The sequence below is a fragment of the Aythya ferina genome (genome assembly GCF_964211825.1).
Source record: "Aythya ferina genome assembly, chromosome: Z".
Classification (NCBI taxonomy): domain Eukaryota; kingdom Metazoa; phylum Chordata; class Aves; order Anseriformes; family Anatidae; genus Aythya; species Aythya ferina.
In genome coordinates, this window is record NC_140299.1 from 72,992,713 (window position 1) to 73,013,837 (window position 21,125).

Sequence of the window (21,125 nt, forward strand, 5' to 3'; positions counted from 1 at the left end):
AAAAAAAATCAATTGTACAGAGCTTCAGTCAGAGCACAGCTTTTGTGGCTACCAGCTCTGCCAGATACGCTGGTATTCTAAAGAGTAATTTATCTTAATTGGTATCATCTATTTTCCCATCTTTTCAGCAGACTTGTTTCCTCACAGTGCCAGGAGCAGGTTGCCCCCTTGAAGTTTGTCACAAGGGAGTGAAAATGTTGGTGACCCAGTGGTGGCTCCTCTGACAAAAAAACAGATCACATTTTTGTATAAGACACTTAATATATACATCTTCCTTTTCTTGCTTTGTGCTGAAGTAACCTCTTGGAAAATACTTCTGTATACAAAACATGGAAGTGTCTTCCCAGGAATGTCTGAACTCGTTTCAGATGCTGTAACCTCCCTTTCATGTGTTTAGGGAATTCAGATTTGAACTCACTGAGTACAGTTGGCCGAATCACTTGTTCATGTATGTAGTGATTGGATATGCTGCTTTGAACAGGGGAGTAAGGACAGATAACCCCCAGGGGTCTTTTCCAGCCTGATGATTCCTGTGGTTTTGTAGCAGGTTTTCTTGCTTGAGATCTCCTTCTAGAAATCAGATCTCGTTCTAGAAATCTTAGTATGAGGTTGGATTTCAGTGATTACTGGATTTTTATTTAAACTTCTTGATGAGTCTTGCTTCTGGAGTAAATGATCTGTTAGTGGCTAACATACGTAGAATTTTCTGGTGAGGTTTGTTCTATACAGCTGGTCTCCTACAGCATAGGCTACCCAAGCCTTGCATGTTAGACTGCCATTAAAAAAAGACTGTTTAACAGCTGTTAGCATTCATTGGCTGCCAGTGATGGCAGAGAGCCTTTGAACATCTGGGTAGCGTGTGGGCAAGTACTGACTCTTCTCCACAGATGATTGCTGCTACGTTTGCAAATCATACAGTCAGTTACTTTTGGGTGAAACACGTTTCTGGAGTAGTGATCGCTCACTTCTTTTGTCTAACAGAGTGAGTTAAAGAATCAAATTTAACAGTTTTCAGGGTGCAGAGGAAGGAGGAGGTGATTAACAGAAATTGGCAGTTTAATCAAATAAAAAACATTTAGAAACTGATTGCCAGCCTGTGGTAGCAGAAGGTTGACCTAGAGGTTATCAAGGAAGAGTTTGTTTCCCATTCCAGCACATCCATTTACATCTCTAAACATCTCTTTTTAAATTACTATTCTTGCTTTCCAGTACTATCAGAGACAGGGTCAAGATACAATTAACACCCACCTGTCTTGAAAATAACCAAAAAAGGCAAATACTTGAAAAACTGCACTTCACATTGCAGTTGTCACTTAAGTTAATAGTACTGATTACCATTGCAACAGTCCAATTGTGCTTGGTAATTTCTATACTAGAAAGGCTGTGATGCCCTGAGTGAAGGGGATGTGGGGGAGGATAGAAACTGAGTTATGGCTCTTGATTTCACTGAAATAAGCCATAGAAGATTTTAGTGATGACTTGATTTGCCTGTAGGTTCTTAAAATGTTTCCTTGATTAACAGTTAAAAATCACTCAGTATTGTTTTTGCATGTAGAAGCACTATCTGGCCCTGGCAAATACCACTTGTGCATAGTGACAATTCTTTTAGATTCTAATCTGGACTCTCCATAACAGAGGGTGAATTACGAATTTTGATGTTTCTTGCTTTCTATATTTTTAGCAGGTAATCGCTGCCATGGAAACACAGCTGTCTAATGGACCAACTTGCAATAACACAGCCCATGGTTCAACCACCATAAACAATTGCTCATCACCAGTTGATTCTGGACACACAGAAGACAGCAAGACCAATTTAATAGTCAACTACCTTCCACAGAACATGACGCAAGAGGAGCTGAAGAGTCTGTTTGGCAGTATTGGTGAGATTGAGTCCTGCAAGCTTGTCAGGGACAAAATAACAGGTATGTGCATTTGGGGATTTTCTGCATCTTTTCACTTTCCTGGCATCTGAGCTGTCACACGGTGGTTTTTTAGTTCTCTTAAACTCTGGAATAAACTCAGAAGAAACCACTGCAGATGTTGCTAGTCAGAAGGAACTTTTGTCAATCATTGTCTAGATTCCACACCAAAAAGTTGTATACTTACATTTCATCCAGTTCTGTGTATGGGTACTGTAAATGTGGTCAGGATGCTTAGTTCTTCTGAGCTTTTGAGTCTTTGAAAAGATTTAGATACAGAAAAGCAGATAACTATACAAGGCTTACTTAAGATTTTATTGAACTCCAGTGGAGCTGTGACTTTGTTAGTCTGGCTAATACAAAACTTCGTGTTTTTTGTTTTTTTATAGGATTCAGGGAGTTAATCTGGTACCTTGTGAAGAAGGGTGGACTAATTTTATTTAGCTTTGTGGGTAAAGCAGATTTTGCATTGCAGCACTTCTGCATTTCTTTAGGATGCACACTTGAATTGATTTGTGCTGTCAGAGTGGAAGTATGAGCCTGCAGAGTGATGTTTTCTGTTAGCACTCTATTTTAGCAACAGCTGGTGCATAGAGCGCATGTATTTAGACCAGTTGTTTAACTTTGAAAGAGCTACCAGATGGATGCCTGCACTCTAAAAGCCAAATGAAAGGATGATTGGCAAGGTTCAGTTTGTCTCATTTCCATTTGTCAACTCTGAGCTCTGTCAGACTAAAAAACATGGTACAGTTTATGTTGACATTTCATTATTTTTATTCAGAAATATTGACTTGGAACGCTATTGCCTGCCTTTTTTTTTTTTTTTTTTTAAGTTGCCAAATACCTAGCTTTAGAGAGCATATCGTAAGCTCTCGGCTGCAGCTGTTGAATGTACTGGTTAGCTTGTGTTTCAAACTACTCTTGGAGGCTACATATTCTTCATGGCTTAAGGGATGGAAGCCAATACTTTACCACTGAAAAGTAGTGCAGAACATGGTCATTTTAATAAATTTTCTTATGACTGTGTTCCTAGGGCTGCAATAGTTGGACATGAGAAGAGACAAGCTTTAGCCTGATACAGGTTATATGGGAGGCTTCAGCCTTTTCTACACATATTGATGTTGATGCCTTGGATGTGTTGGAGAGATGTTCCCCAGAGGCATACATGAATAGTGGAGGCTGAGGCCTAAAAACCTTCAGGCAGTTCTGGCACCAACATCAAACTTCTCTGGCATGCAGTACATGCTTTTTTCTCTTGTCCTGATAACGTATTTTCTGTACTAGCATGGCAGAAAAGTTCTAACAGCTTTTCCTATGTTGGTGCAGGTGGGAAGGGTGATGTTTAAGCAGGAATCCAGCAACAAAAAACTGAGGGGAGTTTTTCCAGTGTTTTTTTTTTTTTTTTCAACTGCATCTGCCAAGGGTGAGCAGATTGGGCTGCATTAGGGTTTTCTCTTAAATTTGTCTAGCCTGATAAAGAGGCAGCAGTGAGACTGACTTTAGCCACAGGCATCACCTTTGAATATCTCAAAATACTTTTATTGCCAGTGCTCATACCAAAGGTCTGCTGCTAGCATGCAATAAGTAGAAAATATTGATATGACACTTGTGTTACTTCTGAATAGTTCCGTTTGCTTTTTGAGAATGTTTTTTTGTAATCATTCTCTGTACTCTATAGGCAGTGCTTGTGGCAGTGAGTTTTACTTGTGTGTGGTGTGAGGGTGACTGATTACACCTAAGGGGATGTTCTTGGCATTGGTTACTCATGGTTGTAGGTTTTGGCTCCTGTTCTTACCCATAGACAGTTTAGCTAAATACAATTCTGTGCCACAACGTGGATTCTCAAGCCTTACTTTCTTGAGCCTCTTGCAGTTCAGCTCCGTATAGTATCAGTTAGCTCTATGGCTTGCTTTAGTTTCTACTTCATAAGATACCTAAAGAGAAGGAGAAATAAATAGGCTCAGGCCTAGAGACATAATGCTGTATTTCTGATTCTGAGACTATACTACATACAGTTTATATTTGTTAATTTGAAAGCAAATCTCCCCCAAACTAGGTAATCCTTTCTGAAAAGGATGACTTTTAAAAGACTGCCAGAGTGGATCCATCTGTCTTGGTGAATTCACTAGGCTGTACTTTTCTGACTATTCATTTCAGATAACATTTGTTGACAATTTACTCTTTCCATAGGGACCATGCAGTGGCACAAAATAGGTCAAGCTAAGAGGTTGCTCAAAGCCCAACACTGCTTCTTTCTTACTGAGTAGCCTGCTTTTTGTGCCTTTGCGTTAAGGTTGTTTTACCTCCCTGTGGATCATAGTGACCAGCACTCCAGATGTCTTGCTCTGAGACATTAGGTAGTAAAAGGGTTAAATCTGAGATTCCATGCTCCAGCATAGTGTTCGGTAGCTTTGGCTACTGAAACCACTGCTTTTAGACCTTTTGGGTTGACTTTGCTACCAAACCTTACAGTGATCTGTTCCCGTAACTGTGAGGAACACCAGAAGTGCTTGGGGATGCCAAAGAAATTAGGCTGGGCTGATGCCATGCATTGCAGCCTTCATCTGAAGGCTGGTTGATGCAGAAAACAAGCCTATCTTTTCTGTAGGTCATTACTTCAGTGCTTTAAAATAAAGCCCCTTTACTTAACTGTTTCCTGGCATTCTGTTCCAGGAGTTGAAAGATGAAACTGTTACTTCATCTATTTGTAGGATGGCTATTCAGGATGTTTACCTGTCTTGTAGACCTGAGTTCTCTTATTTAGCATCCCCTCCTAAAGATGTTTAGGATTATATTCTTGTCCCAGTTAAAAGTCTGCTGCAAGCACACAGAAGTGAGCCTCAAGGTCTTACTGATGGATGTGCAAATTACCCATATCCTTACGTGATGGTTCTGATGTTTTATATGCTGGAAGTTCATGTTGCTGCTACTTAGTGTCAGATAGACTCTTTGCCTGGGAATAGAATGGAGGAAAACTTAATTGCAGACCTTGTCTGAAGGTCTGATGCCTCCTGTTTAGCACAGAGTGGTGCCTGAGAAGGATCCTGAATTTAAATTACACTCTTTAGTTGGTGACAGCTCCAGGTTTGGAACTCTTTGGAGAAAGAGATGGTGTTTGCATTTATCATAGCAGCTCCTCAGCTTTGAAGCATTTGTTTGGCTACTAGCAAAGACATTGCCTTAGTCTTGTTCCGTAAGGTTTTAGTATAAATGAGAAATGAGTTATCTGATGTTATAACTGCACTGGGAGCCATATGTCTGATTTAAGCAGCCTGGAGCAAGATTACCTTGTATTAGTGGATGCAGGGTTGAGAACACCCTGGTTTCATGCCTGTTCTCATTTATCTTCAGGTTTTATATGGAGTGTTTGGAGAACAAATTTTCCTTTTTCTACAGTTTAGATCAGAGACGAAGAGAAAACTTGAGATAAGTTTCAGAATTACCTTGTTAATTCTTGTGCCAAATACTCTTTAATTGAAGAGGAGTTTTTGAGAGCATAGAATTTGAAATAAATTTTCACACAGACCAAACTGCAAGTGAGAATTCATATGGGGCAAAGCTTTGGTCTGTCACTGACTGTCTAACATCAGAATCAGATGAATCTTCTGGCCACTCTGGAAGTGAAAATTCACATATGAAAAGCTTGGAACTAAGAGCTGTTTGCCAAGCCTGTAAGACAGCTCCATTACAGGACTGCTAAGAGATCTTGCTCTGTCTACACAGATGAATGATACTAAACATAGAGATGAAATGTTTCACAGCAATGAAACATTTTTTGATGAAGGAACCAAGGAATTCTAATCAATCTGTACATATTGGCAGGCAGTGTCAGTACGCCTTTTCATCTAAGGGTTTGGCTGTGAGGAGAAAGCTGAAGTGGAAGGAGTACCTACTGGTCATAACCTGTTCACAGGCACAACTTGCTGTTTAGGCATCTTTCATATCAGTTGTGAAATGTACTTCTGTAGTAGGAAAAAGCAATGTTCTGAGCAAGAATTGAAATACCTGACTGCTGTTCTGTCATTGTACTGAAGGCAGGAATATTAAACCCTCCTATTAATGAAGATTTTAAAAGGAGCTGAAAACTAGTCCCTTCATATAGAGAATTCCATCAACAAGAAAATCATCTGAGAAGTAAGGTATGGCTGTCGCTTGCTAACCAAGGAATTTATCCAGAATGAGTTACTGTGCCCAAATGTTGTGGGGTCTCTGGCACCTAGATGCTTTTGGCTAATGTAGATTGATGTAAATACATGCTGCTGAACCAACACGTGAAATGTTTGTAGTTGTACAGTGGATGGGAGACCCTGGTCTCAACAAAAGCTACGTAACTGAATTCTTAGCATCTGTTCTTGGATGGCTAAGTGCTTCTACATATTTAAAATTGGAAGATAACTTTAATATAATGTTAAGTATGTGTATTTAAAAAAAAAACACATAAAAAACTAAAAAATAGGGGAAAAAGGTAAAATGCGATGAAGTCTAATTATCAAACTGCCCTTCTTCAAGTATTAGAAGCACAGTCTGTTCCCTCAGGACAGGTTGATTCAGCAGCAGTTGAGGGGAAATGCAAGGGAGAGTAGTAACTGTCACTTAAAAATCAGCACTTAAGTTAGAAAAATGCAGTTTGCTACACTATACTCACTTCTCTGAACTTCAGTATAGGTTAAAAATGACAATGTGTGGTATGTATCCCCATGAAAAAGACTGCAATTCATTTTAATGCCCACTTGTCTTTACAAGAGTATAAATTTGGTTGTCTGGAATATTCTTTTCACGTCATAAAAGACTCTTTGTGATTTCAGGCTTTCTCTTCTACTAATTTACTGAAGAATAGTTACCTACATTATAACTTTGGAATTGAGTCTCATGTTGTGAGAGCAGCTGATAACAAATCCCATAAATTTGAGAGAATTTCACAGTTTACAGGAGGTTTGAATCCAAGAAGTGTTCTTCTATTGTAATAATCATGCACTTATGAAATTCAGATGTTTTTCTCTAAAAATGACTTTGACAAGTCAGTTTTTCATGTCTCTTTGGACAGAACACATTTGAACTAGTAATAAAGCATATATGTAGACCTTTCTGCCCTTGTGTCAACCTGATGACAAAGTTTATTTCAGGTCATTCTAAGTGATCACTATTACATGGGCCTGTTTTTCAGATTTGATCCAGCTGCCTACTGTGAATTTTACAGGTTGGTTGAAAACCTGGTACTCCTGCCAACCCTCTTCCAAAAATCTGTGTTCTCAATTGTCTCATTGCCAGTAAATATCTGCAGTGTTGTGGCAAGGTTTCTTTGTTCTGTGTTAACTCTCAGAGTAAAATTATTTGGGTTTTATGTGATCCTCAATACTTTTACACGATCTAGAAATAGTACAGTGTAATGGACAGATACAAAGAAGGGAGTCACGCTTACTTCTGTTTCCGTAAGGCTGAAGTTGACAGAACAGTCATATCTATCTTGTTTTGTGTAATTCTGCATATTTTATCTTGCCCTCTGCAGATGTTCCTTTGCCGGGTACTTGAAGTGTTTCATTACAGTTTTGTTGCAGATAGCACAGATACAAAAGGCAACACAGGATGCAGCAGGTGCCTAGGACAGAAAGTTGAATGTTTCTGGAAAACTGTTGATGCAGCTGTAGTCAGTATGTTTGGATTTCATGTTTGTTTGGAAATAGTTTGTAATAGTTAAGTCTCGTGCCTTCTCTCTCTTTTTGTTGAAGAGCCATGGTAATAAATGCAAAGGGTTCTGGGTTGGTCACAACTGAAAATGGAAATGTTTGTTGTGACTGTTTCTGCAGTCTTTTGGTAATCAAGGCAGAGATCCTTTGAGGCATTAGAAAGTGCCTTGTCTAATTGGCTGCTTGACTTTAATTGCTGAACATATGAACATTGCTAGCCTGTAGTTCTCTTTTATGAAATCAGTGCAAAAACTCTAGCCCACATTGGTGTCTGGCAGAGAACAGAGCTCTTGGAAGACAAATCTCTTCTCTGTGCTGCTGAAAAACTCTAGAGTTTCCCCATATGTGAACTCCAAGTTTCAGAGTGATCTCTTGGTTCAGCTGAAACTAGGCTGACAGTTTCTTCGAGTCTCATCACAATCGCTTTGAACAGTGTTAGCTTACGCTCCAACCTAAAATCTTTCTTGCCTTAATGCTAGACTAATTTTAGGGCGTCTAAACTAACCCTATGGGGGAATGAAGAAAGTATACTTATCCTTCAATCTGGGACTCTCGACATGTTGCCTTCTTGAAGCACTCTGTGGTGATGAGGTGAGAGACAAACCAAGTTCTTTTCTTCTCTGTGTCTTAAAGGGAAGCAAGAAGAAAAACTGTATGGCTTAACAGTGGGGTGGCTTAGTCTGGAAAGTGGCTGCATGCTCGACTTATACAAAGGATAGAAAATCTTAGTTATTGTCACAAAAATGGAAATCGCTGTGGGGGAAAAAATTGAGGATGGTAAGGCAGTAAATAGCTGGACTTCCAGGAGCTTGCTTTATGGCACAAGTGCCTGTTCTAGGGAGGAAAACACGAGTAGGCAATTACTTCTTTGCAGCTTCTGAGAGGAGGATTGCTATTGTTGTGAAACCCCACACCTCTTTTCTCATCATTTGTTCCACATACACATGGTATTCGCAGCCTTTATCCCACTCCAACCAGTCAAATATTTCTGCAGCGTTTTGAGCCCGCTTGAGGTGGGAGAGTAGTTTGGCAGGTAGAGGAGGAGCCAGCTGAAGGTGGCTGCTCTTCTGTGGTGTGCTGAGTCAAAGGTGGTGGCTCTTGATAGCTGCTGCTTCATGGTGTTCTGACATAAGGAGAGGATTCTGGCAGCCTGACAATTCCTGATTCAGCAGGGATATGGACAAAAGGTCCTTCCTGTCAAACTGTCTTGCCAGCAGGATGCTTTGAGCATCCTTCCTAACTACCGTGAAAATGAAGAGAAAGCAATTGGGATTGAACTGATTTAGGATGATTTCTTTCTGGAGCAACTTGCGTAGAACCTTTTAAGAGATTTTTAACAGAGCTGGAGAGGTGGATGGGAAAAGAAGGCTTTTCTTGTTACCATCTTTTTAATTTTTAAGGTAGTCTATATTTTGAACCCCACAGCTATTAGAATGCAGTCTGTGTTGTGGCCTGAGGACCCAGTATTATAGCACAAGAGCAGTGGTTGTTTTAAAAACTGTGCTATTGCACCATTTTGCTACAGGTACAGAAAGCCTTGGCCTATGTAGCTGGTGGTTGGAGTGCTGTCCTATTGTCCGGACTGCAGGAATCATCCTGAAGGAATTGCATTTTCAAACAGGCCGTCTGTGGCTTCAGAGCAGTATTAATGGAGACTTGTATTAAGCCTGTTAATACCGTATGTTATAGTGTCTTTTCCGATTCTGTATACTTGTTTATTGTTATGGAAAGGACTTAATGGCAATTACTGAGCATTTTCGTATTAAACTACATGATTTACTGCATGTCGCATGTCTCCTGGAAGTGACTCATGCGAGCATGTGGAAATGAAGTAACTTGCTTGACGTTACATTACTCAAAATAGCATTTGATTCTTTGAACCTTGACTTCACTCTTTGCTCCTTTGCAGGCATGACACTGTTTTTGACTGTTCAGAAGCTTTTTTACACCTTGTGTTTTGAAATAGGGTAATAAAAAGTTTGACTTAACCTGCATAGCTTGTTATAGGGATCCAGTTAAGTTGCCTAGTTAGTTCTTACTACTGACGCTGTCGAAACAAACTACTTTTTAAAAAGTTTAGATGGTTTATTCATCCATGCATGTTAAATTCTAGCCATGGATTGATCTCAACATAGAGCATAAGCAAGGACTTGATGTTTTAAAACTGGAACTGTTCTTTTAAGGCTAAATATGATTAGGGACCTTTCTGGCTGTAGTGAATCAGAGCATCACCTTCATTAAATCATTCTGCTGTTCTGCAAATGATGTCTTTTTTTTTTTTATTGAGATTAATGCAGTATGTACTTTTCTTTTTTTAAAAAATAATATAAATAAATAAAAGAAAACTTGTTTCTGTCAGATTACAGGGATTTACGAGATGCCCATGAGAATATTGGGTCTTGCAAATTGTCAGCACTCCTTTAGTGACGTGGGATGTTCTTGTGTGCTTCTGGCAGAAGTAATGCTCTTTGCTTCCACCACAGGAGTACCCAGGGTGCCCATTTCATCACCATGATTGTTCACCCTTTCTTTAGGTGCTTGTAGGTATGTGTTTCTGTTACAACCTAGTGATTCTAGGCCAACTGTTTGAATAAATGATAGTTCTAGGGCAAACCAGTGTTTACTACGAGGCCTTAAATAATGGGGAATTTCTGTAGGCCGGCACTGCTTCTCAGGGTAGCTGCTGTGAGATTAGTGACAAGTATTTGTAATAACAGAGGTACGTTTCTGTGAAGTCCAGCTCAATTGGGCAGCATTAGGCAACATTACTGATCTGCACACCCTGAAACCCATTCACTCCAAGGATGTTGTGTGGCTTATGGAGCTGTATATTTTTAAAGTAATTGCCTGCTGCCACCACAAGCAGTGCAGTAAGTGAGAAGTCTTTCACTAGCTGTTTCTCCACATTCATGGTGGCTCCATTATGTATTGAAGCAGCTGGTATATTGTGCTACTGCAAAAAAAGTGGTAACAAAGTGAAGCCACTTTTGAAAAAGTAGTTGGTTTACCAAAATACATGGTACAGTTTCACCTTAACATAGTAAGGAGCTTCTACTTGTAACATGACAGGCTAATTTTAAGAAAACATGCTTCATAGGTAAGTCACTGTTATTTCAAGCAGTTCCTAATTGTCACTGGTTATTTCAACACAAGAGTGGCTGTAACAGGCAAAACAATTGTTTGTTCAGCCTCCTGTACTGTCCATAACATAACACTCTGCTTCCATACAAGCTAAAATAATGTACATCCCCACGTACAGTCCCTGATTCAAACTGTTTCAGGGTGAGATTTCCTGTTTGGATATAGTGTATCCCTTGGTGAGGTTCACCTAAATCATGTCATCCACAGTATCTCCTACCTTTGATTTTCTCTGCCTGCTGTGGGAAGAACCAGAGGTGCACCCTCATGTTTGAATCTGATAGCAACAAAGTCTCTAGGAAGAGTTAATTGCTTGTGTTGGAGTAGCAGCTGATGGTGTTCTTCCCATATGGAAAAAACATGCGAGATCTAAGGCAATAGAATGACACCAAGTTAATAGAATGGGGGAGTTGAACCTGGCTGTGATGAAACTTCTACTTTCAGAATAGCTTAAAGCCATTGTTTTAGCTGTTTAATTACAGACATAAATGTCTTACTTGACAGTTTATTCTGCCATACATTATGTTGATCAATATTTGATTATTTTCATTCAGCCTGACTGGGTTTGGGAGAAAGAGGCAGCGTAGTATAAAATATAGTAATCTGTGAGTGATCATGATTTACAGGTGTTTTCTTCATAGTTGCCATTTTCTTTATAGTTGCCTAGTGTGCTAGCTCAGTGGTATGACTTATGAGTGTTCAGTAAATAGAGTCCATCTTCTGGATCTACAAGCACAAATTGCCATTAAATTGGGAATTGTTTAGTGGCTCATGCTTTTTGCTCACATTGCTGAAGCTGCTTTTAAAATGCAGTTCAAGGCACAACGCAAACTTAAAAAGGATTGTGATACTTGAGCAGTAATCATGTTAAAGGTAAATGGTGAGGAAGCAATACTGATGGTATTCTGTACTTCTTTAGTCCTTCTCATTAGAGAGATGGCTGTGTAGGTACAGTTTTAGTTGCAGTTACACAGTTGAGTGAATAGCAAGTGTGTGTATTCCTAGCCTTATTCAGTGTCAAAATAACACTCTGCTAATTGCAGTGGCTTAAACCAGACTCAGTTGATGGTGCTAATTTCTGAAGATGTAATACGTTTAAAAAAGAGCTGGTACCAGCTGGCAGTAATGCCCTTGTTGTGGAACAGAAGTGCTCTGTGGGCTTGCCACTAGGTAGGATTATGCTACCGTGTTGTGAAGCATTCTGATGTCTTCCACTGTGAATTCCAGCAATTAAGTCGGACTACTTCATACTCCTTTACCTGGAACTCCTCATCAGACTTTTCGTGCTCATGAAGTTGGACTTCAGGCTATAAGTATTGCTCACTGATCTTTCCAGTGCTGCCCCCGGTTTGCCCTCAGGACTCTGTAGGCTGTGACTAATTGCGGTTTTTACGTTAGTCTTCACACAGCACCATCTTCCATGCAATGCCACTTGTGCTTTGATATGTCAATCAGGTAACACAGCACCTCTGTTCTGTTCAACTCCTGAAAAACTTTAAAAAAAAAAAAAATAAAAAATTACAGGTCCAAGGGGTGAATTGAAATGAGAGCTTTTGTATACAGACTTGTAATGTTGTCATACATGTTTCTTAACAGCATTCTTACACCAGTGTGTGTAACTTCAGGCTTCCTTCGGCCTTTCATCACTTTTATTGTCAAGTTTCTGTCAACTTGACTTGGTATTGTTTACAAAGAAAGGATATCGGCTTGTTCTTTAGTGCTTTAGGAGATCTTTGCTAATTAATTTCATGTGCAGACAAAGAAACCTCTGGCTTTAAACTAAGTTATTCTTAGTTTACTGAAAGTAGTGTTTGACGTAAAATGAACACTTGAATGACTGTTGGCAGAAAAATAAATTCACTGGAAAAGACCATCCATTTGCAGTCAGGGTTTGGCTGACATCTTGAAGAGTAAAATATTGAAGGTAACATGCATAGCTGATGTTCAGTTATAAGAATTCTGACTGGGTACTTTGTTTTTTTTGTATAGTTTCAGCTTCTAGAACAAGCTTAGCTTCAGCAGTACCTTCTTCCCTGTCAAGTATTGATGAAAAGACTATATAAATGTTTTTGGATGATAGGTTTTAGCATCTCGTGATACTGTTTCTTAATGGTTGTGTTCCTTTAATACATTATTTCAAAATAGATTTTTTTTTGCAGGATTTGAAATAGCCCAAGGTGCCTGAAAAGTCATCATACTGAAATCATTGATCCTAGTTTAAGTGCTGCCTTATTTTTTTTATTGTTCCCTGTGGAAGGTAGATGCATGAATTTGCTATCACTTTAAGATTCTAACTTTTCTAGAATATGGTTATTGTGTTTCATAAATTTTTATATTATAACGTGAAACAAGTTCTTTTAGCTCAGTGGTATGTATTGATTGCGTTATTAACGAAATGCAAGTACTCTGCTCTATTTTTATTCAAAACACAAAGCAATTTTCATCTTCAAAATTTCTGAAACTGAGTGATAATTTTGGGTTCTTTGAGTTATTGATGTTGACTCTTAGAACTAGTGGTGTGATTTCTTTAATGTTACTTTATCTGTTAAGGAACAAGTGAAATGGAGGACAGATGGAACTTATAATTGTACATATGCTTTCACCATTAAATACACTGGTTTGTGTTACTGAATTATTTCTACGAAACCATGTAAGATTATGGCAAGCCCGTAGTGAGAAGGTTTTGAGAGCTCAGGTGCTTCCAGTATTTATATGTTATTACAAACTTTAAACTGATAATTTTCTTTGTGGAAAAGGAGATTACCTGAAATTCTCAATTGTCTTATCTTGTTTGGTCTGCAGACCCTACAGAAATGCTTAAAAACTACGTAGAGGGGGCATGATGAGCTGGATTCTGTGGTAATATCACCCAGCAGTTAGGGAAGGTAGCTTGTTCAGCCCTTGTGTTAGGTCTTGCAGTCCTATGAAACAAAGCAGCCAAGGACTCCCTCGTGTGGTGGGTGTGCCAACCTTTCAGACTTCTCTCTGTGTTTCTCTTACAAGTCCTTTGGTTCATGCAAGTGGGGAGTGCAGGTTGAAATAAAGCAAGTGATTGACCACAGGAAAAAATGTAGGAATAGAAACTTTTCTAGTTTTGATGCTGCTGTTTTTTTTCTGCACCTCTTAGTCACCTGGAAAAATTGCCAGTGTATATACTAGTGGAGCAGGGCTGAAAAAAACACCATGTGCTCAAGCAAAAAATACAAAGTTCTACAGGAGTAGTTTTGGATTTTGTCTGGGATGTGTGTTGGAAAATCATCTTCAACATTAGCTCTTGAAATAGAAGAATTGTGAAGACATAGACTCAGCAGACAACTGGACAGGTAGGCTTGATATTGGCAGAAATTCCTGGGGACAAAATGGTTCTGCCTCTCTCCCACTTCCCTCCCCCCCCCCCCCCCCCAAAAAAAAAAAAAATACAGGGAAGCCTTGTAATTTACCAAGATGCTTTAATCAGTCACGAAATAAAACTTCCATGCTAATCAACTGCTCTCTAACCATGCTGTCAGACAGAACAACATGCATCGTTTTTCAAGAGATAAAATGCTCCAGGACAACTGAAAACGCAGCACTTGAGTTGACTGCGCATTTGTGGCCTCTCAGGGACTTCACCTTCGTGTGATACAGCCTTAGCTGTGTTTTAGAAGTAGCTTTCAAAAGGGCTCGTTTAACATCTGTTAAGTTAAAGCTCATACTTGCCTACATTTCAAGCCTTTCTCTTAAGGTGTAGCAGATTGTAAATGACACTTGAGCACTTTCAGGCAAAGCCTCGTTAACAGGACTGCACAGTTCAGATGGCTGAACTCCCTCTTACTGCGCATCCAGCCCAGCAGCATTGAGTAAAGAGCTGTTGAAGATGCTGCTTTGGGCGCTTGTCTGAATTAGTATTTCTTCTTGGTTCTGAGCTGCCTACAGGCTTTACAAGTACATTCCTCCTGAAACCAAGTGGTAGCTCTTGGGTTGAAAATGTAACAGAAGCATTACAGCCATCTTCCACTCCAAGGTCTGTTACAAAACACTTGTCATCCTTTGTCCACTGCAGAAAGAAGGCGCTTCACAGACAACTGTCTCCTTACAGAAGTTTTCTTTTGGTGCACACTTTAGTCATACCTTTTTTTAGTTACTTCTGTTTTACAGGTACAGTAGTCAAAGGGAGAGGGTCTCCTTAACTTGTCCTTCAAGAAAGCTGTCTGATCTGAAGACTCTTGCCCTTCCTGTCCTTTTGTGGAAATGCAGCAAGAAGGAATTTAGCTGTTACGTGACAGTTCTAATGGCATTTTTAAAGAAAAGCCATTACCTGTGGGTGCTGCAGCTGTTCCTAGAAGGAAAAAGGAAGGAAATGACGGTTGGCAAGAATGTTTTTTCTTAAAAGAATATTTGTCAGGCAAGCCACTAACCCTAGAAAGTTGAGAGGAGTGGCTGTAAAACAGGATATTAATTCCTAGTTGGGAATTCCCATGGTTGGACTGAATGGCCTGGCTCAGGTGTTTGCATAATACTCTTAATGTAAGAGAACCTTAACGCATGAACGCATGTTTCTTTTAATGCATGTTTCTTTGAAAGAAGAAAACAGGGTTGGTATGGGTAAATAACTTAGTTTAGTGTGTCTCTTTCAGTCTTCCAGTTTTTCCTTATGTTCCAGCGTACTCAAAACTCACTGTTCAGAAATAAGTTCTGTATATCCACCAAAACAGGCTGCTTAGATAAAACAGTAAAAAGAGACAAACCTACTACAAACTACTAGGATGTTTTAATTATGTATAGAGTATCTAGGAACAATAAAGACTGTTGTCCTTGTCTTTTATTACTTTCTTCTGGTTGTAGGTGCTGCCCTTACTGCAGTGGAGATGTAAATTGCTGGCTTGGACAGGTGATTACCATTTGCTGTTCAGCCCATAAAAACTGCCTGTTAATAGATAAATAATAGCAAGGAGACACCACCAGTTTTGTGTTCATGCACGAAATACTTAGCTACATGAAACTTCTCCAGTAGAGGACTTCTTTAGTTAGTAAGTGATGTTTGGCCAGCACCAGTACCTTTTTCTTTCATATCACTAGTCCTCTTTACCTTCTTGCTTATGACTTCTTCATGAACTATTTGGATAGTAACAAGGTAATAAAGCATGAAATAAATAAATCTTCTGTCTAGATCTCCTATTCCTTCCCAAGCTTATGTGAAAGAACTACAGAAGTAAATAATGATGGCCAAGCGAAATAGCTTGTAATGGATTTTGAGCATTCTGTGACTAAGTAGTAACCTCTTCTAAACAATATAAATAGCTGTGCTTCATGGCAATGTATGGTGTAATTTCATGCTATATTTTTCTTTGACTCCACAAATCCTTGAGTTACCAAAGGAAGAATAAGATTTGATGTGGATTTATTGAACAACCAGTTAAGCAACCAATTAAGTTTCTCAATCTTGTAATTCCTTCACTCCACCGCCACTACAGTAGCCCAGCCGAAGTGTCCACATGATCTTTGCTTCTAAAATTCAGTTCTTGTGAATAGGACTCTGCTGTAATCAGTCTACTTAGAAATCTTGAGGCAGTTGCCGAAAATAACCAAAAAAATCCTTTAGCATATCTTAATTAACAGGATATAGAGTGTGATTATTTCCATTCAGAAACGTGAACGTTTTTTGTCCACAGAAGTAGGAAAATGTTTTACCAGTTATATTAAAAGGGCTTTATTCTGCTTTAAGGAATATTGCTTCTACATAAAAAAGCAAATCATTAAGAATGGACAACAGACATTGCTTCTCTTACATATACTCTGTAGGACAAATTTCTCTGTGGGTAGCATCCTATTGAGACTTTCAGTGTTGTGCAGCAGAGGATTTTCTTTGTGCTTTTGCAGCTGTGCACAATGTTTTAATAGGCTTCCTTTTTAGTAGTCAGTTGTGAAACAGCCTGAGCAGAATGGAACTAGCTCACTAGCTCAAAAAAAAAAAAAAAAGCCTTTTATGGCACTCAGGCTCAAATGTGATTTTGTTACAAGTGCCAGTAACACATGAAATGTCATTAATATGAATTTTCAGACTAACCTTTGCTTTAAATAACCTTTGCTTTAAGTTCTTTTTGTTTTACAGGATTGTGAGAGGCAGTTTTGCTGCTGTGTGTGGTCTCTTACCAAAGTTTCTTGAAAGAAAAGTCAAACTGTTTTTCCTCGTGGTGTAACAGTAAAAGATTAGTTTCTGTTCCTATTGATAGTCTTACTATGAGGCGATGATGGTGTGATCATATGGTTACAGGTTTTAGTAGCTTGTGGGAGAGGCCACCTCTTAAGTGAAAAGTTATAAGGTTCAGGAGAGTCAGTTCCACATCTGTCCTGTTTTCCTTGAGGTGGAGAGGAAGTAATGCTCTATTGAGCTTCCCTGTCCAGCTCTGTGTTTTTGCTTTTTGCCTTACTGGTGATGATACCTGGTTAAGAGGCCCTGTTTTTAGGAATGTTCTATTTGCTCTAATACAGATTTTTTCCTTCCAGGTAATCTTGTTACTTTGTCTTGTCTTACTTCAATTGATTTCTTCTCTTACCCAGTACTCGGTGCTTCTTTAACCTACACCACACTGTTTAATATTCATAGTGTCCTTGTGTCCCAAGCATAAAATCCTGTAGAAAGTATACAGAAACAGCTTTAAAAAGTGCTGTGAAGTAACCACAAGAAGCATTGAGGCAAGTGTGCTTAAGTGTGTTACTGGACTTGAAAACAGGTGTGATTTGCAGACGATTTCTACCTTGGTGTGTGTGGAATTAGCTGTTACGAAAGAGTCACAGATGAAAAAGTCCAGAGCAATTTTCTGTCAGTGTTTGGCTTAATCTTTAGCTTCAGGCAACACAAATTAGTGATTATGATTGTTAAATAATGATGTTTGTCTTCTGTATAGTGGATGATTTGGTTTAAGTGCATCTAGTTTCTGTGCAGTTAGTTTAGAAAGCAAGGGGTGTACATATTGAGGAGAAGACTCCTCTGCACTGAATGAGAACCTGTCCAGAACCTGTCCAGCTACCTTCAATTTCAAGCAATGAGTGAAATGTGTGTGCAACAAATAGGCTGCTTTTCGCTCTTCCCCCATCTGAACCTAGTCAGGTGGCACTTCCCCTGGGTGTTTTAGGTACACATTGGTGTTAGCACAGGTTAGTACTGAAGTCTTGTGAGACATTGAAAAACTTGAGGAGAACTTGGTTTTTAAGTCCTCTTAACTCACTTTGTTTCCCCCAAAAGTGTGTGTGTGTTTGGGGGTTGGAGAGGTGGGGGATACCACTAGCTGTCAGGGACACTTTGCAATAATTGGGATACCTGATGGGTTGTTTGAGTTAGATGCTTCTAGTGCTTTGTCAGGAATGTTTGTCTGGATTTTCTAGAACTCAGCCATCTGTATGTGAACTGGCAAACCTCTTAATCATCTTCCCTGGACTAAAGAGCTAAGAGCAGCCCTTCAAAGCCCTTCAAGCGTCTATCCGATCGGAGTAAATCAGATTCAATTTCCAACTATTTGTATTGCTTGTTGAGAGCCAAGTTTCATCTTCTCATGGGCATCTGTGAACAAAGTGATTTATTTTTTACTTTTAATGGTTGATATCATGCAACTAAACCACTGATTGTCAGACAAAATTTCACTTGTCGCTATTTAGAAAATCTTACCTCTTAACCATCTTCAGAGTTATAAGAAGGGCTTTGGAATGTCGGACTTAAATACCTTTGAATTTTTATGATAACTTATTTCGGTTTTATTTTGGGATAAAGAATCACAAAGGATGCACAGAATCATAAAGGGTAGAAGGGAGCTCTGGAGATCTGGTGTTTGACCATGCTCCAGTGTTTGATCGCCATTACAGTGAAAGCATTTTTTAATTGTAAAGTAACAGAATAAGCCTACAGAAATTAGTTCAAGCTTCTCTTGAGGAAATTGCTAGATTTTTGTATAACTTGATGAATCTACTAATGTTAACAAAGCTTAACTAAGTCGTTGTCTGGAAGAACTGGGAATGAATAGTATCCTTTGTAATGGTTGGATACTGTTTGCCTGCAGTGGGCTGGTTGTTTTTGTGTGAAAAATAAAATCACAAAAAGAAGAGTGAAAGTCTCTGCACATCTTTTTCTATACTCTGGAAATAGTAGCTTGTTGGGAACATCTTACATGAAATAGCTTTGTCTTAGATTTTGTTTTTCTAAGGTTGTGGTTTAAATAAGTTTTTTTTCCTAGAGCAAAACTAATAACACCAAACATCAGAATTCTGCCTTAGGAAATAAGACAAAAATAAAAGCTGTGCACAAAAAAGACATTTGTTTAAGTTGCTCTTTTTTGAGACACTGCAGGGAAGAGTTTCTGCAGACAGTGGGAGTGATGGAGGTGACAGGTATAGAAATTGCTCTGCTGTAATCAAACTAATAAGGGAAAAATCACTTCTAGGATAGAGAACTTAGCTATATCTAGGTAAGCCATAAATGAACACAAAAATGCTTCTGCATGTTTCTATATTGTTACAAAACTGAGATTGAAGGCTGGAATCTGCAGATCATGAAGTACAACCCCCTGCTCAGAATAGGGATGTCTAGAGCAGGCTACTCCAGGCTTTGCCTTGTTTTTGATGTTTTTTTTTTTTTATTGATGTTTTGCTGTTAATAACGTTGTATATGTTAACTTGTTTAAAGCTGCTTCTAGACAGTTTATTTTTTGTTCATTGCCTCCCCAGAATAATGCACAGTGAAGAATGAGTGTAGCCTGGGAGAGGGGGTTGTCTTCTGAACTTTCAGTGCTGTGGTAGGCTAACTCGTACAAAATGCCAGCAGTGGTGGGGCTTTGTCTGTCCTAAATAGTTGCAAACGTTGCATCTTTTTTGCTTTGCATATTTAATATGTGCTATTTAGGTACATGAGAATTAGATACAGCATGGATGCTTCTTGATCTTTCCTGGCAATTAATTAATTTGCCACTTGTGCATTATGTAATAGTGTTTATCCTCTCTACAAACTGTGCCTCCAAATAATCTCTTAAACTAACTTCTTGTGATTGGGCTATGTTGGATGCTTCCCATTGCTTTGTCTTTTGACTCTGTTTTTTGGACCTAATTTTTCATTTTGTTAAAAAATAATAGTCGAGAATTATAGGATTTTAAACCTTTTAAAAGGTCTGTGCTAATGAAGGATCCATCTGTTCAGTAGTATCCTCTCACTGCGTTAAATTTTGGTACCTGTTTCTGTTCTTGTGCATTAAAAAACTTCTCAATGTAGTATGCTGCTGAAGGCAGATATGTTCCAGGCTTTGAAGTTTGAGACGTCTACAGCTAAAGTCTCAAGGGTTTAAGTGCTCATACACAATAGTGTTAGAAATGGGCTGTGGTTCTGATTAAGAGCTATTTACAATGCTTTATAGTCATATGTGATGTGAATTGTGTAATTCAGATATGTAAAAATTCAGATATGTAAAGAACCTGATAATGTTGCATTTTTATTCTAATTGTATTTGACTGATATCCAGTTATTTGTGGCAGTTGGCTTGAATATAGAACAAAATTACCTTTTAAACCCCTTGTTACTGTGAGGCTCCACTTAGTGTGTAACATCTGTAGAAATGTTCTGCTCCAAAGATCTCTTGTCTCAAATTCTGATACTAAGTATGTTTGAAATGCACTTATTTTCATATACCATTACAGACTTTTGCTATATTTTCCATATTCAACTAAAAATTTGAGGAGCGAATAGTGGATTTCTGATATTTTAATGGTGAATTTCTGATATTTTAACTTGGAAGGTCCTGCGCTTCCTCTTATCTCTAATGGTTCATAACAAAATCCTGAACATATTTCACATAGCTATTTAAGTCCTTCATTAAAATGACTGTAGCCCTTTCTGCGTTGAACTTAGGGCAGCCAATGGGAGCAGAGGAAGCTAAAGCCCCCAGGCTTATTGGAAAAATAAGATGTAAGCCTTTGAAACTTCATTGAGGCAGATAATTGTTCTTCAATATAAGCAATTTTTTGCTCAATGTGCCCATAGAAGTTCTTAACACCTTTAGTTATCTGTTGTGTAGCATAGCAGTACTAACATTCATTCTTCTTCCTCTGTTTTATCAGGACAGAGCTTGGGTTATGGTTTTGTGAACTACGTTGATCCCAAGGATGCCGAAAAAGCTATCAACACTCTGAATGGATTGAGACTTCAAACTAAAACAATAAAAGTATGTAGTGTGCTTTATGGTTTAAAGAAACAGAAGTGTTTTGACTTCTTGTTAAGATGCATGATGCATTTTTCCTTTCCAAGTACAACGTAAGCATTCTGCTAATGTTAATAAAATTGCCTAGGACTTCACCATGGAGCAGATGATTAGTCCTCTAGTCCACCTAGAGATTATAATTGAATATACAAAATTGGTATGTATGA

The 21,125-nt window shown here is 38.7% G+C and overlaps 1 protein-coding gene across 35 annotated transcripts in view; it reads left to right on the forward strand.

Annotated features, from left to right (window-relative positions):
* Positions 1–21,125, forward strand: part of ELAVL2 (ELAV like RNA binding protein 2) — a 90,159-nt gene that overhangs the window by 39,939 nt on the left and 29,095 nt on the right. For 28 of the 35 annotated variants that reach the window (XM_084503369.1, XM_084503351.1, XM_084503365.1 and 25 more), the window contains 2 exons: positions 1,682–1,922; positions 20,819–20,922. In XM_084503369.1, coding sequence (XP_084359495.1) covers positions 1,697–1,922; positions 20,819–20,922 — 330 coding nt within the window. In that variant the 5' untranslated portion in view covers positions 1,682–1,696. The remainder of the gene's footprint in view (positions 1–1,681; positions 1,923–20,818; positions 20,923–21,125) is intronic. The other 7 variants (XM_084503357.1, XM_084503366.1, XM_084503368.1 and 4 more) reach the window with 1 other exon arrangement.